Source organism: Symsagittifera roscoffensis, chromosome 4 (genome assembly GCF_963678635.1).
Source record: "Symsagittifera roscoffensis chromosome 4, txSymRosc1.1, whole genome shotgun sequence".
Classification (NCBI taxonomy): Eukaryota; Metazoa; Xenacoelomorpha; order Acoela; family Convolutidae; genus Symsagittifera; species Symsagittifera roscoffensis.
Genome location: NC_087065.1, coordinates 72,648,316 through 72,661,683, shown reverse-complemented (window position 1 = coordinate 72,661,683; position 13,368 = coordinate 72,648,316). Strand labels below are relative to the sequence as shown.

The window sequence follows — 13,368 nt, the reverse complement described above, 5'->3', positions numbered from 1 at the left end:
ATGCAGTATCGAAACTATCTCAATTAATGTACCACACAACCAGGCAAGATTATCATCTTACTCTCGTCTTGCTGAAGCTTATTTAGCTTTCGTTCCTTTAAAACTGGAAAAACAGTTTTCTACACAAGAAAGCAGGAAACTGTGAGACTTCAATATAATATGAAGCACACTAGATGTTAGGGTAAGTTTCTTGTCTCAAATAACTTGACAGAACTTAGCTTTCCATCCCTTTCCATAAAGCAGGATTTACAATACTTCAACTCTATAACATCAGGGTACAATATAGGCGTTTTTAATTCATGCTAAATAATTCCCAACACAGTTTCAATAATAACAAGGGCAATGCCAATAAGCAATAAAGTAAAATCTTTCATTTATGCACAACGCAATGCTGGGAATATTATGATCGAACACTTTTTAGTTTAACATGTGTAGCTTTCTTGAGAGCTAACTCCAATTAACTAACCAGCTGGAGTTGTTTGTTGTTTTGCTGCGTGATGGAGTCTACGTAATTGATGAGGTCTGAGACGGACAAATCAGCAGAGAGTGGCAGAATCTTTTCAGTCGGCATCACAGTAGACACCAGATGAGTCACTGACTGGTACAGGGTCTAGAGAGAAACAAAAAGGGGACAGTCTAGACTCTTCCAAGATTCAAATTGAACTCAATCTACATGAACAATTTAAGTGTTTTTCCAGGCACTTTTACATTTTCTGCCCCTATTTCAAAATGTCTCTTTTGATAGTTGTTTTTGTTTTACGTGTGATGCCCAAACACATTATTTTGTTATTCGAAGAAACAAATTTCACGATAGTTTGTTCACCATACAAACTTTCAATGCAATATGGCACAGTTGGAATAGTTTTACAAATCTGGGGGGGGGGGGGCGGAAAATAGCCCCTGTGGCATGACTCCTGTGATGATATTCTCACCTGTATGGCCTTGAGTTCCTGTACCCACAGTCTGAGAGTGTGGGTGACTGTGTTGTATGTCCTCCTCGCCTGTGCCTCCCTCTTGTTGCCCTGCGTGAGGGTGGAGGGGAGTGAGGTGTCACTCGTGATTTCAGTCACCTCCTGGATGAACTAAAAATGCAGAACGTTTTTTTTACAATCTCAGCTCTTGAATTTCGAAAAAAATAGAAGGCCTCAAAGCTCTTTGAATTTCTAAACAATGTATTAGCGACATATTTTTGGTAAAATTTACCCAATTTCAGAAAACTGGAGTAATAAGTAAAATTTATATTTCGCAACTTGGGAAATCTGCAACTTAAATTCCATTTTCGAAATAAGAAGTCGATCACGTTTTTCGATAGTGGAGTTTACCTTACTTTTAGCAATGGAAATGCACTGAAAGAAATCACGAGTCAAAACCCGAAAAATTGAAATTGAACAAACTCTAAGACTTTTTCCTATCAGCAAGACCTATATAAGAGTACTCACTACATTCATTAGTCTTAAAAATTAAATTCCACTTTCGAAAGTAAAAAGTGTTCACGTTTTTTCGCGCCATTTCCAGGTTTGTATTTGAAAGAGTGCTATTTAAGTAACTTTTAGTAAATGGATTTCAATTGAACTCAAAAGTGCATATATACCTAAGTGCATTCACAAATGCATTAATATGTATGAATGCACATCTGTATGAATGCACATCTGTATTAATATGTATGAATGCACAACTTTTTTCTAGGAGAAAACAAAAATATCACAAGACCTATATAAGAAAATTCACAACGTTCATTACTCTTGACAAAGCCAACATACAGTTGAAAAAATGTTAATCAGCAAAAGTCGAACAAATATATATGACGTTGAAGCTCTTTGAGTTTCAAGAAATGTTAATGATTGGCACTTTTTTTTTAAAACTGACCCAATTAAGAAAACTGAATCAATGGGCAAACTTTGTATTTAGCAGGGAAATCTAAAAAACGAAATCCACTTTCGAAACTAGTAATCGATCAGGTTTTTGCGCAACTTCCACATCCGTACTTAAAAAGTGCAATTAGCCTAGCTTTTAGCAAATGAACTTCATTTGAACAAATGAAAAAATGCAGATATACCTAAGTGCATTCATCAATGCAATAATATGTATGATGCACTTCGGCAGTTAATCGAGCATGTCAATACTTCTTCCTGACAAAACCACAACCCCAAAAAAATCATCAAAACCTATAAAAGTGAAAATCACGTTTGTAACATTTAATCAGACAAAAACCATTAAAAATTATATTTTGTCGCGAATGAATTTCATGCCGAGAAAAACAATTAACAGCAATATATTGTCGCTGGAACAAACTTTACACATAGGCGAAGCTTCGGTTCGCAAACACTAGCGAGAACACGACAAAAACTTGAAAATTCAAAAACGAGGCAGCTACAAAATCTTCATGGTTGTAACAGAAGAAGTTCAAAAACAGTCTAAAAAAAATGGAAATCAATTACGAAGCGTCAACAAATTTTTGGTCGAAACCTGTTTGAACCGAAAACAAAACTGTTGTCATAAAAACTTCATTGAACTTTTTTTCAAAAAATTACGACCCATCCAATCTGAAACACAAAATCGCATGCTAATATATTTGCCCTCAAAATTATGCAAAAATTGTTGACTGAGCCGATACAACATGCACTGAAACTGTTTAAGCATTAAAAAAAGAAACGAAAAAAATTTAAAAAAACTATGTCAGACTTGGTAAATTCAAAAAAATTACTGAAAATTCAGTTGCAGTAGAAAAGCTGTTTAAATTTGAACAAAACACATGCTCTAAAAACGCAGCCAATAAAAACCCTATCTGATTAAAAAGCGTTTAAAAAAAACAGAAAAAGAACCGACAGAAACTAGGACGAAAACCACAAACCCGAAAAAAATTGAGAATTTTTTGAAATAATTACACCGTGAAATGGGCTTGACCTAAGTACTAATTAATTTAAACTATTTTTTAATTTTCAAGAAATTGAGCATGTCAGAAGATGCAGAAGTCCAGGAGATATGAACTGAGCCCAGTGAAGAACGTTGTTTACGGGAAAAAAAAAGCCTAGTACCGGATTGCAACAACCTTGCCAATCGAAAGAGTAATTATGAGTCTCACTCACTAACCACTGAGCCACAGACGCTTAATGAACCACAAACACTAGCCAAAAATAAAGCAGAGAACAGATGCTATGAGATTTCCTATAATAAAGATCGGGATTATAGCAAAAGTGCCACTAATTAAGTGAACACTTTTATTTGCGAGTTAGGTTCGAAAAAAAGAAGGTTTGTATTAATAGACTATACTGCTTTCAAATGTAAGGAATCGATTACTGAGCCGACAAAAATAGAAACTTCAAAAAGAGCCAAATTTGTAATGCAGATTTATCGAAATGTGTCTGTAAAAATTGTTCACTGCAAAAAATTCTAGTTCCCGAATAATTGACACTTCCACTCGCAAGTGTGTTGAAAAAAGTTATTTAGCGCGTAACGATAAAGTTAAACCAAATGGCACTAAACTCTATACTAAACTCGGCATTTGGAAACCGAAGTAGGAAACCAAATTGTAATGAAGAGAAATGACAGAGAACAAGATGTGTTCATGGGTTTACCAGTGTCGATTACCTTTTTCATTTTAAGGTGGTTGGCATTCTTCTCGCCCATCTGTCTTAGAGCAGGAATCACCTCATTTAGATCATCCACACCCATGTGATCACAGAACATCTATAAACACACAATAAAAACAAGTAATAACCAATCAAATTATATTATAACGCTTCTTAAGTGAATTAAATATTAGTAGTTAAGATGATTGGTACAGATTTCGTCCTTGAACAGATTTCGTCCAATTTATTTAATTTACAGATTTCGTCCCATATCCAACATCCTATCATTTTTGGGACGAAATCTGTGTACGCTTTGAAATGGGACGAAATCTGCTGAAATTAAAATGGGACGAGATCTGTCATGGCACGAAATCTGTCACAGCCGTTAAGATTCCTCAAATAAATACTTCTATCACGTTATAGCTCCATTGGGTTGGAACCACAAATAAAGACCTCACCTGTAAATTTTCATGTAAATTTTTTACTGCTTGGTAAACCTTTTTTAAGCTTGTCCTGGGATTGAGAAAAAAAGTCAACACGAGGAGGGGGCTGTTATATAGTTTATTACCTTGAGGTACTTTCGAGTGGTCTCGATGTTCAAATATCGGATCTCATCTACTCCAGTGGGCTCATTCGAACTACCTTCTCCCTTTCTCCCACCCCGACCACCTGACTTGGAATCCACTTTGCCATTCACATATGACGTCCTGTGCAAAAAGAACAGTCAAAGAACATCGGACATATCTTATGGTCGAATAAAGGTCTGTAATAGAACACACAAGAAAAAATCTACGAGCAATATTTAGGGGACAGTTTCGGGAGAGCAGTTTTCGGATGATTTGACTAGATATACTTCTGTTTTCTGTCATTTTTCAGGGTCAATACAGTCCAAGACATAGAATTAAAAGATCCAATTCAGGGCAGAGATTTGAGGAATAGCGAATAGGAGTTCGATGCTTGAGAGTAAAGTAACACGGCCAACAGGCAACTGGAGAAAAGTTACCCCCATAAGTTTAAGCGCATTAAAAAATTAAATGCAATTTCTTTGACTTCTGACAACTATAGCATCTCGTGTACTCACTTACACGCTTATAGGGTACTAAGGATAATTTGAGGTTAGTTTTTGAATGATGACAAGTCGCGGAGAAATGGTTGTTTGCATTTTTTGTAAGGAGTTTAAACCTTGGGTAATATGGCTGCACTCAAAATTGCTAGATGTTTATAGATTGGCTTTGGTTTAAGCTGTGATTAGAAGGCTTGTTATTGAAATTATGTAATTAAATTGGCTGAATGAAAAAAGCAAGCAAATTCGAACGCAAGAGACTACATTAATGAAATATAGCGAAGCAATTCAAGCGTTGATTGAATCTTTACAATCAAAAATAAATCATATTACGAGAAACTACAAACGATCAAATATCGATGTCAGATTATTATTTTGCGCAGAGGATCTGAGAAAATATATCAGGCCTGTCTAAGCATAGTCTGTTAAACTAATTTCACCACATTCATTCCAAATTAGATTATTTTTCTGAGTGAAGCTCATTTTTTGCAACTCTAGGTCGCTTTTTTTGGGTCACGAATTTCACACATTTCACGCGGTACCACTATTGCAGCCGATATCGGTCAGATATTTGTGATAGACCTGAAGCTAGAGGTCAAGTTTCATACAAATTTTGGTATATTCAGTGCAAATTTTAGTGCCAAGAACGATTTCAAAAACAATCTGCCAGATTTTTCTCGGCGACGTCATAATTGGATAGGTTCTTTCATGTGTCTGGACTATGTACACTTGAATTGCTTCGCAACATTACATATAATACACGCAACACAGAATCAAGCAACACTCTGACATGCGGATTTCTTTACTTAATGTTGTTCTCGCGCAGAAGAGCCTCCAATGTTTTCACGCGTTTTTCAGCGTATTGCAACTCGGTTGTAGTATACCTTGAAAAACCAATCATTGAAATCAGAAATCGGAAGGATTAAAGTATTAACCATAAATGGTTCTTGTAGAAAATTACTATATGGGACTTTAGACCTTCGGAAACTGCAAGTGTTCCTTTGTTTGCTTTTATTTCCCAACTTTTATCAAAAATGATGGACCCATATTCTTTCTTGCTTTTTCTAGTGACCCAGCTATTATACTTGTATCATGCAAAAAGAAAACTGAATTCCTTGGATGCTTATAGCTTTTCAGTATAACCAGTATAACTACGATCATTTAGCAAATACAATTTACCTGAGATCGAATTTGGGAGCAAAAACTGAAAACTCGCTTTATAACCCTCAATATTTTGACTACCATACCAACTTTCCGATATCTTTATTTATAACAGGCTAATTGATTGCTACTCACATTTTAAAACTTGAAATAACACAAGGTTTTTTTTTAAATGTAAATACCAAAATGGTCATAAAAATAGGCAACTAAACTCAACTGTTTATCATTGATGGGCATACCTACTGAAAAGCACATTGTGGACTCAACATAAAAGGGTCATGATGTCCTATTCCGCGTGAATAAAGTGCTTATATTAACTGTACTGTAAATAAAACTGTGCTTATACATTAAATTAACTGCTAAGTAACTGTAAGTGCTAGGAAATCTGTGATAAAAACTAAGCGTTAAATGGACTGGAGCAGCAGACCTGGTGTCGTGCTCTATCTTCATCAGAGTCTTCTCCTTCTCACTCTCTTTTAGTTTCCTCTTCAAATGAGACACGTCCTTCTCCAGAGACTAAAACAAAAAACACAATGCCCCCAATTTACCAAGCTTGTTAATTGTAAACAATTAAGGTCACCTTTCTCTCAACTTGACTTTTGACATTACAGCCAAGCTGACTCACTCGTTTCTCTCAACTTTTCAAAAACAGCATGACTTACAAGGAAATGACAAACTTTCAGGTAAAATAATGTTTCAATTTATACGAAAACTCGGGATTAATATCAACTTTTCTGAATAACCCCCTTATTAACAGTTCCCCTTTTTCTAACGTTCGCCTTTTAGTATTCCCCGTACCATGTAATATAATATCCCTATTTATGATATTATATTTACCTTAGTTTTATCCCTGATTTACTATTGTATTATTTTTCATGTACTTACTCAACTGATGCCCAACTGCATGGAACTCCTTTGACTCAACCCTTAAAACTACCCTTACTAACAATTGGTGTATTACTCTCCTCAGGTAATTTACCCAATTATTATATTGGCGCCCCGAAAAAGTTTTGATTAGCTCGTTACACTGTGTTTTTTATTCCCCCACAACCAAAAATTTATGGTTAGTTACTGTTTTTCCTCCCCAGTTTTTACGTCTGCGGTTTATTATATCTTGTTATAATACTTCCCCATTACAATATTATTTCATTTATTTACAGTTAATCGCAGTTTATTTGATTTACATTTAAAAAAAAAAAAAGATCAATTATTGCTCTTGATTTCTAACCCATGTAAACTTTAAACGTTTCAATTGTTCATAGCTTCATTTACTTTGAATAATGTATTAAGTTATTTTCATCAATTTTCCCCTTTCAATTCGTTTTTTGTTGCTTTGCTATTCCGAGTCTTTTGTGACTCATTTATGAAAAAACTTCAGTTTTCCCGACTCATTTTTCATTCCGTTCAGAGTCTTTATTGCCTTTTGCGTTCCTTTCCGAGTCTTTTCTGACTCAATGTTTCATTCCTTTCCGAGTCTTTCTCGACCCATTTGTTGTTCGTTTCCGAGTCTTTCCCTACTCATTCATTCATTCCTTCCGAGTCTTATCTGACGCCTTGTATATTCCTTCCGAGCCTTTCTTGGCCCTTTGCTTCCTTCATTGCTTCCTTCCTTCAAGTGTTTTCTGACACTTTTGCTTTCTTATTGCCCGACTCCTTGGTTACCTGATTCGAGTTCTTTTTGGACTCTCAATTTTCGTCATTGTTCTTCGACATGACATTTGTTTGAGCTTTATCTGAGCTCACTTATTCCGCTTGCTTCGAGCCTCACTGAGTTCGTGGCTACATTCGAGCTTCGTCTTAGCTCACCTTATTTTCTGCTTTGAGCCTCTCGGTTCTTGGCTACTTCCTGTCGAGCTTTACCTGAGCTCATTTCCTCTGCTGCTTCGAGCCTCACTGGGTTCGTGGCTACATTCGAGCTTCGTCTTAGCTCACCTTATTTTCTCCTTTGAGCCTCTCGGTTCTTGGCTGCTTCCTGTCGAGCTTTACCTGAGCTCATTTCCTCTGCTGCTTCGAGCCTCACTGGGTTCGTGGCTACATTCGAGCTTCGTCTTAGCTCACCTTATTTTCTGCTTTGAGCCTCTCGGTTCTTGGCTGCTTCCTGTAGAGCTTTACCTGAGCTCATTTCCTCTGCTGCTTCGAGCCTCACTGGGTTCGTGGCTACATTCCAGCTTCGTCTTAGCTCACCTTATTTTCTGCTTTGAGCCTCTCGGTTCTTGGCTGCTTCCTGTCGAGCTTTACCTGAGCTCATTTCCTCTGCTGCTTCGAGCCTCACTGGGTTCGTGGCTACATTCGAGCTTCGTCTTAGCTCACCTTATTTTCTGCTTTGAGCCTCTCGGTTCTTGGCTGCTTCCTGTCGAGCTTTACCTGAGCTCATTCCTCTGCTGCTTCGAGCCTCACTGGGTTCGTGGCTACATTCGAGCTTCGTCTTAGCTCACCTTATTTTCTGCTTTGAGCCTCTCGGTTCTTGGCTGCTTCCTGTCGAGCTTTACCTGAGCTCATTTCCTCTGCTGCTTCGAGCCTCACTGGGTTCGTGGCTACATTCGAGCTTCGTTTAGCTCATCAACTGCTTCGAACAACTCTAGTTCGTCTCATTCGCTACGCTACAGCGATAAAGGCAAGTTGTCCTCTGGGAGGTCAACTGGTATAAGTGCAAATTTTATTGCACAGGGATAAATCTACGGTATTAGGACAGGTAGGTAAACAGGTACATCAACTTTAGTTGTCCTCTGGGAGGTCAGCAATCACAATTCGGTCGTCTGCTAAATAGCGACAGGTAGGTAGGTAAATACGTCATCCTCAGTTGTCCTCTGGGAGGTCAACACTCATTGGTGCTAATCTTTGCACCCGGTTTTTTTTGCCGTTTATACTGGTAATTGGTAGGTAGGTAGGGTCGGTAGGCTGGTAGGACCAGGTAGGTTCTTGGACTAGCTTTAAAATCGCAGTTAATTGTTAATACCGAGGACACTTTGAACGACCGCTCAATTTTCCCTCGGAGGTAGGTACAAGTGGTAAGGTACAGTGGTAATTGGTTAAACTTTATCCATTATTTCGCTCCTTCTTACGAGCATCGGTGGTATTCGGTATAAGTTGGTAGGTTGGTAAAGGTAAATTCATATACTGGTATAAGTTGGTAGGTATTGGTTTACGTCTCCTGGTTCAAGGTATGGCCCCATCCGGTAGAAATAAAACGACGCAAAACAATGACAGCGATCCTTCGGAACAAAATGGTACCCAAACGCAAGATACCAATCAAAACGTTCAAGAGACTGGCGTTCGAAAACTGGTTTCGCTTCGACGTCATCACGAAATGGAGATCAATACTTTGATCGACATGCTCGAAAACAACATCTACGAGGAAGAAGATGATCTTGAACTCATCAATGAAACGTTCACTGAATTGTCTCAATTCCAACAAAAACTTGATACCCTGAACGATCAAATGTTACAGGCTGGTTCTGAACACGATTTTGAAGAACATTCTCACTGGACAGTACAGTTGAAACAGAAAATCCGAGTATTTTCAATGAAAGTGAAAAAATATTTGAAAAAACAAGTATCAAATCCTGCTACTTCTACAATTCCAAATAACAGCGCTCAAGAAAATGCTACTTCAATTTTCCCACAGGAAACCGCAACCTCCATGCCGACTGCAAACATAATGGATATACCAAACAACAACCTTATAACCATGAGCAACAATACTCAAGGCAATGCAAGAACAGCTGCCGCTGACGACAACCTTTCGGCGCCATTTCAAGGCGACCAATCATTTTCAAATCCATTTGCTAGTGATGTTCCTAACCACAGCTCACAACAAGCTAGTGCTGCAAACCCTCCTAACAACAACAATCGAGCTTTGGCAACTAATTCAAGCGACACTTCTACTACATTCAGTCGATCAGTGCCAAAACTGAAGCCTACAATTTTCAATGGCAATCCCAACTATTGGTTGCACTGGTATGGTGTATTCGTATCATCGATTCATAATTCTAATATGTCTCCAACTGAAAAGATGATCCATCTTCAATCATTGGTAACTGGCCCAGCTAAACTAATGATAGCTGGTTATGGTGCAAACGGCGACACATACGAACTAGCACTACAACGTCTTCGTGAAAACTTTGGCAATACCAATAGAATTGTCAACTCTTTTTTGCAACGTCTTGCAAATTTCAAACCTCCAAATCTGGCTCAACCAGAATCATACATGCAGTTTTCTGTTTTTCTCCTAACTTTAGTGGACACTTTTGAGCAACTTGGTTTTGTTCACGATATTTGTTCTACAACAAACTTGAACACTGCTCTGGCAAAGCTTCCCGACCCTGTGAGATTAGAATGGAATCGCTTCGTCATCGACAAAGACTACGATCAACCCTCCTTGAGACATCTAGCACAATGGTTTCAACGGTACGCACAGGCTTGTCGCGACATGCCTCCGACAGGTTTCCGAAACCAAAACAATAACAATTTTAACAATTCTTCTGGAAACGCTAAACACCCTAGTGGTTCCCGTTTCAATGGTTTTACTACAAATGGTGTAGGAAATCAAAATCAGCGCTTTAACCATCAGGGAGATCAACAAAACTCTCGTGCTCAGAATAATGTAAACTCGAATGCTTGTCCTAGTGGAGACACCTGTGGACCTCTCTACAAATGCGAGCACTTCAAAGCTTTAGACCCTAAGCAACGAAAAGAGCATGCCCGAAAAATGCACTTATGCTTTAACTGTCTAGGGAATCATAGGTTTACTGACTGCAATTCGAAATCGCTCTGTCGAACCGATAATTGTGGTAAAAAACACCACACTCTACTCCACGATCCTTCTGATACTTATGGAAAAAACCCTAGTAAAGCTGCAGTGAATCGCGCAATAGCTTGTCAGAGATCAGGTCAATCAGCTTTTGTACCAATCGAATTATCAAATGGTGATAAAACACTTTGTACCTACGCTTTCTTAGATAGTGGTAGCTGCGTAACTCTACTACTGGACTCAGTGGCAACTCAACTAGGCTTGGACGTCAACAAGAAGCACTCACTTCCCATATCTGGATATCATGAGACCAAGTCAGTTCAAGTTACATCTGTGGATGTACAAATTAGACCATACAAAAGCACATCGACTCCAATGACGCTCGATGACGTACTCACGGTAGATGAAAATAATTTGGCCCCAGTTGATATTTTTCAACTAAACGCAATGTGCAACAATTTTCCACATTTAAAGCATGTTAAATACCCGGACTTAAACGACAATAGCATATCGCTAGTCATCGGAAACAACAATCCAGAATATCATGAGATCAAAAATACCGTTTATGGCCCCAAGAATGTTCCCTGGGCTATCGAAACCCTTTTGGGATGGACATGCACAGGTCGGAACAAAACGCAATATAATTCCGTTCCATCTGTTCCGGTGAACTTCACACAAGTTCATTCACACAATAACTTAGATGAAAAATTATACCAGAAAGTTCTCAACTGGATGAAAATAGAAAACACAGGCATCGCTTCTTCAAAACGCTCGCACTCAAAATCGGATAAAAGAGCAATCGATATTCTCGAAAACTCTTGTACTTTAGTAGATGGTCACTATCAAATTGACCTTCTTTGGAAAGAGGATACTGATCTTCCAAATAACCGTTGGCTAGCTGAAAAGCAACTCAACAGCCTCGAATTTCGCCTTAAAAGTAAACCTGATTTAAGGGAGAAATACCGCGCAACAGTCATCACTGACTTAGAAAAAGGCTTTGTCACCAAAATAGATGCAAAACATGACACTGCAATCAAATCTTGGTATTTGCCGCATCATCCAGTGACAAATGTCAACAAACCAGACAAAGTTAGACGAGTCTCAAATGCTTCCAGCATTTTTCAGGGTAAATCCCTCAACTCGAGTTTGCTCAAAGGGCCCGATCTTTTGTGCAACTTAACAGGTCTCATAATTCGCTTTCGACAAAATAAAATAGCAATATCTGCTGACATAGATGCTATGTTTATGCAAGTGCTAGTCAGCCCAAAGGATAGACCTTTTCTAAGATACCTTTGGAAAGAAAATGTTAAATTAGAAACTCACGAATATACACGACACATTTTCGGTGCCACAGACTCACCATGCGTGGCTTGCTACGCAGTACGACGATGTGCATCAGACAGTAAAAACGACTTTCCTCTGGCTTCTGAAATCATTCAACGGAATATCTACATGGATGATTTGTATGTCACTTCGTCAACGGTAGAAGAAGCCCTCCAACAAATGACACAACTACGAGGATCTTTATCTCGAGGTGGGTTCAACTTGAATAAGTGGAACTCAAACAGTAAACCATTCCTGGATTCAATTGATCCAAATATTTTAGTCAGCCCTAATGATCCAACGCCTAAACATCAACGAGTTCTCGGTGTTCACTGGAATACCAACACTGACTGCTACTTCATCGATAACAAAAAGTTTGTAAAAATTCTACGTATTGGCATTGCTACGCAACGGAAACTCCTGAAGTATACCGCTTCTTTATTTGACCCACTCGGAATAGTGGCTCCATTGACAATTCGGATTCGAAAAGTTCTCCAATCTGTTTGGTCACAAGGTGTTAAGTGGGATACTCCATTAGACACGGATAAACTTCCCGATTTCAAACTTTGGGTAGACGAAATGGAAAATTTCGAAACTGTTTCATTCCAAAGGAACTTCTTTGATAAAGAAAACCCTGCTTCAATCCAGCTTCACACGTTTTGTGATGCATCAGAATTCGCTCTCGCTGCTGTTTGCTACCTAAGAATAGTCTACAGCGACGGCTCCACATCTTTGAAGTTTATAATAGGAAAGACAAGAGTCGCTCCTATGAAACGTGTTACAATTCCCAATCTCGAGTTGCAAGCTGCAGTATATGCTGCCCAACTATCGCTCTTTGTTTCAGAGGAAATTGACCTCAAAGTTGAAAAAACTTATTTCTGGTCTGACAGCACTACTGTTTTGTATTGGCTGCGAACACCTGAAATACGACACAAAATTTTCGTCGCTAATCGGCTTCAGAAAATTTTAGACGTTTCTAAACCTGAACAGTGGTTTCACGTTCCAACTCTGCTACATCCTGCTGACGACGGTACCAGAGGATACATTGCTTTAGAAATGACCTCAAGCTGTCGGTGGCTACTAGGACCGGAATTTCAGTTGAACGATTCTTCTCAATGGCCTTCACAGGAAAACATTCGGCTTGAGAACATTCCTGTATTCGTTACTTCATTAGAGGCTAAATTTGAGCCTATATTTGACATCAAACGCTTCAGCAACTGGAAAAGACTAATACGGACAGTTGCATACTGCTTCTTATTCGCAGAAAATCTCAAACGGAAGATCAACAAACAGTCGAAGGTCGATCTTCAACTCTTGCATCTAACGAAATCGCACTTTCTCATAATTAAAACTGCCCAAAGGACAGATTTTGTCTCTGAAATTTCAGACATCAAAAAAGAAAAACCAATTGAAGGCAAAAGTAGACTTCGAACATTAGCACCGTTTGTGGACAACTTCGGTATCCTGCGTTCTCGTGGACGTCTCACGCGTGCCCCTATCAT

General features: G+C 38.5%; 1 protein-coding gene across 2 annotated transcripts in view; it reads right to left on the bottom strand.

The window, feature by feature from the left end:
• Positions 1–13,368, bottom strand: part of LOC134844276 (centrosomal protein of 70 kDa-like) — a 92,291-nt gene that overhangs the window by 54,528 nt on the left and 24,395 nt on the right. The window contains exons 9-14 of one of the 2 annotated variants that reach the window (XM_063860878.1): positions 6,221–6,309; positions 5,439–5,516; positions 4,138–4,276; positions 3,589–3,687; positions 933–1,082; positions 467–610 (exon numbers count right to left, since the gene is read on the bottom strand). In XM_063860878.1, coding sequence (XP_063716948.1) covers positions 467–610; positions 933–1,082; positions 3,589–3,687; positions 4,138–4,276; positions 5,439–5,516; positions 6,221–6,309 — 699 coding nt within the window. The remainder of the gene's footprint in view (positions 1–466; positions 611–932; positions 1,083–3,588; positions 3,688–4,137; positions 4,277–5,438; positions 5,517–6,220; positions 6,310–13,368) is intronic. The other variant, XM_063860879.1, reaches the window with a different exon arrangement.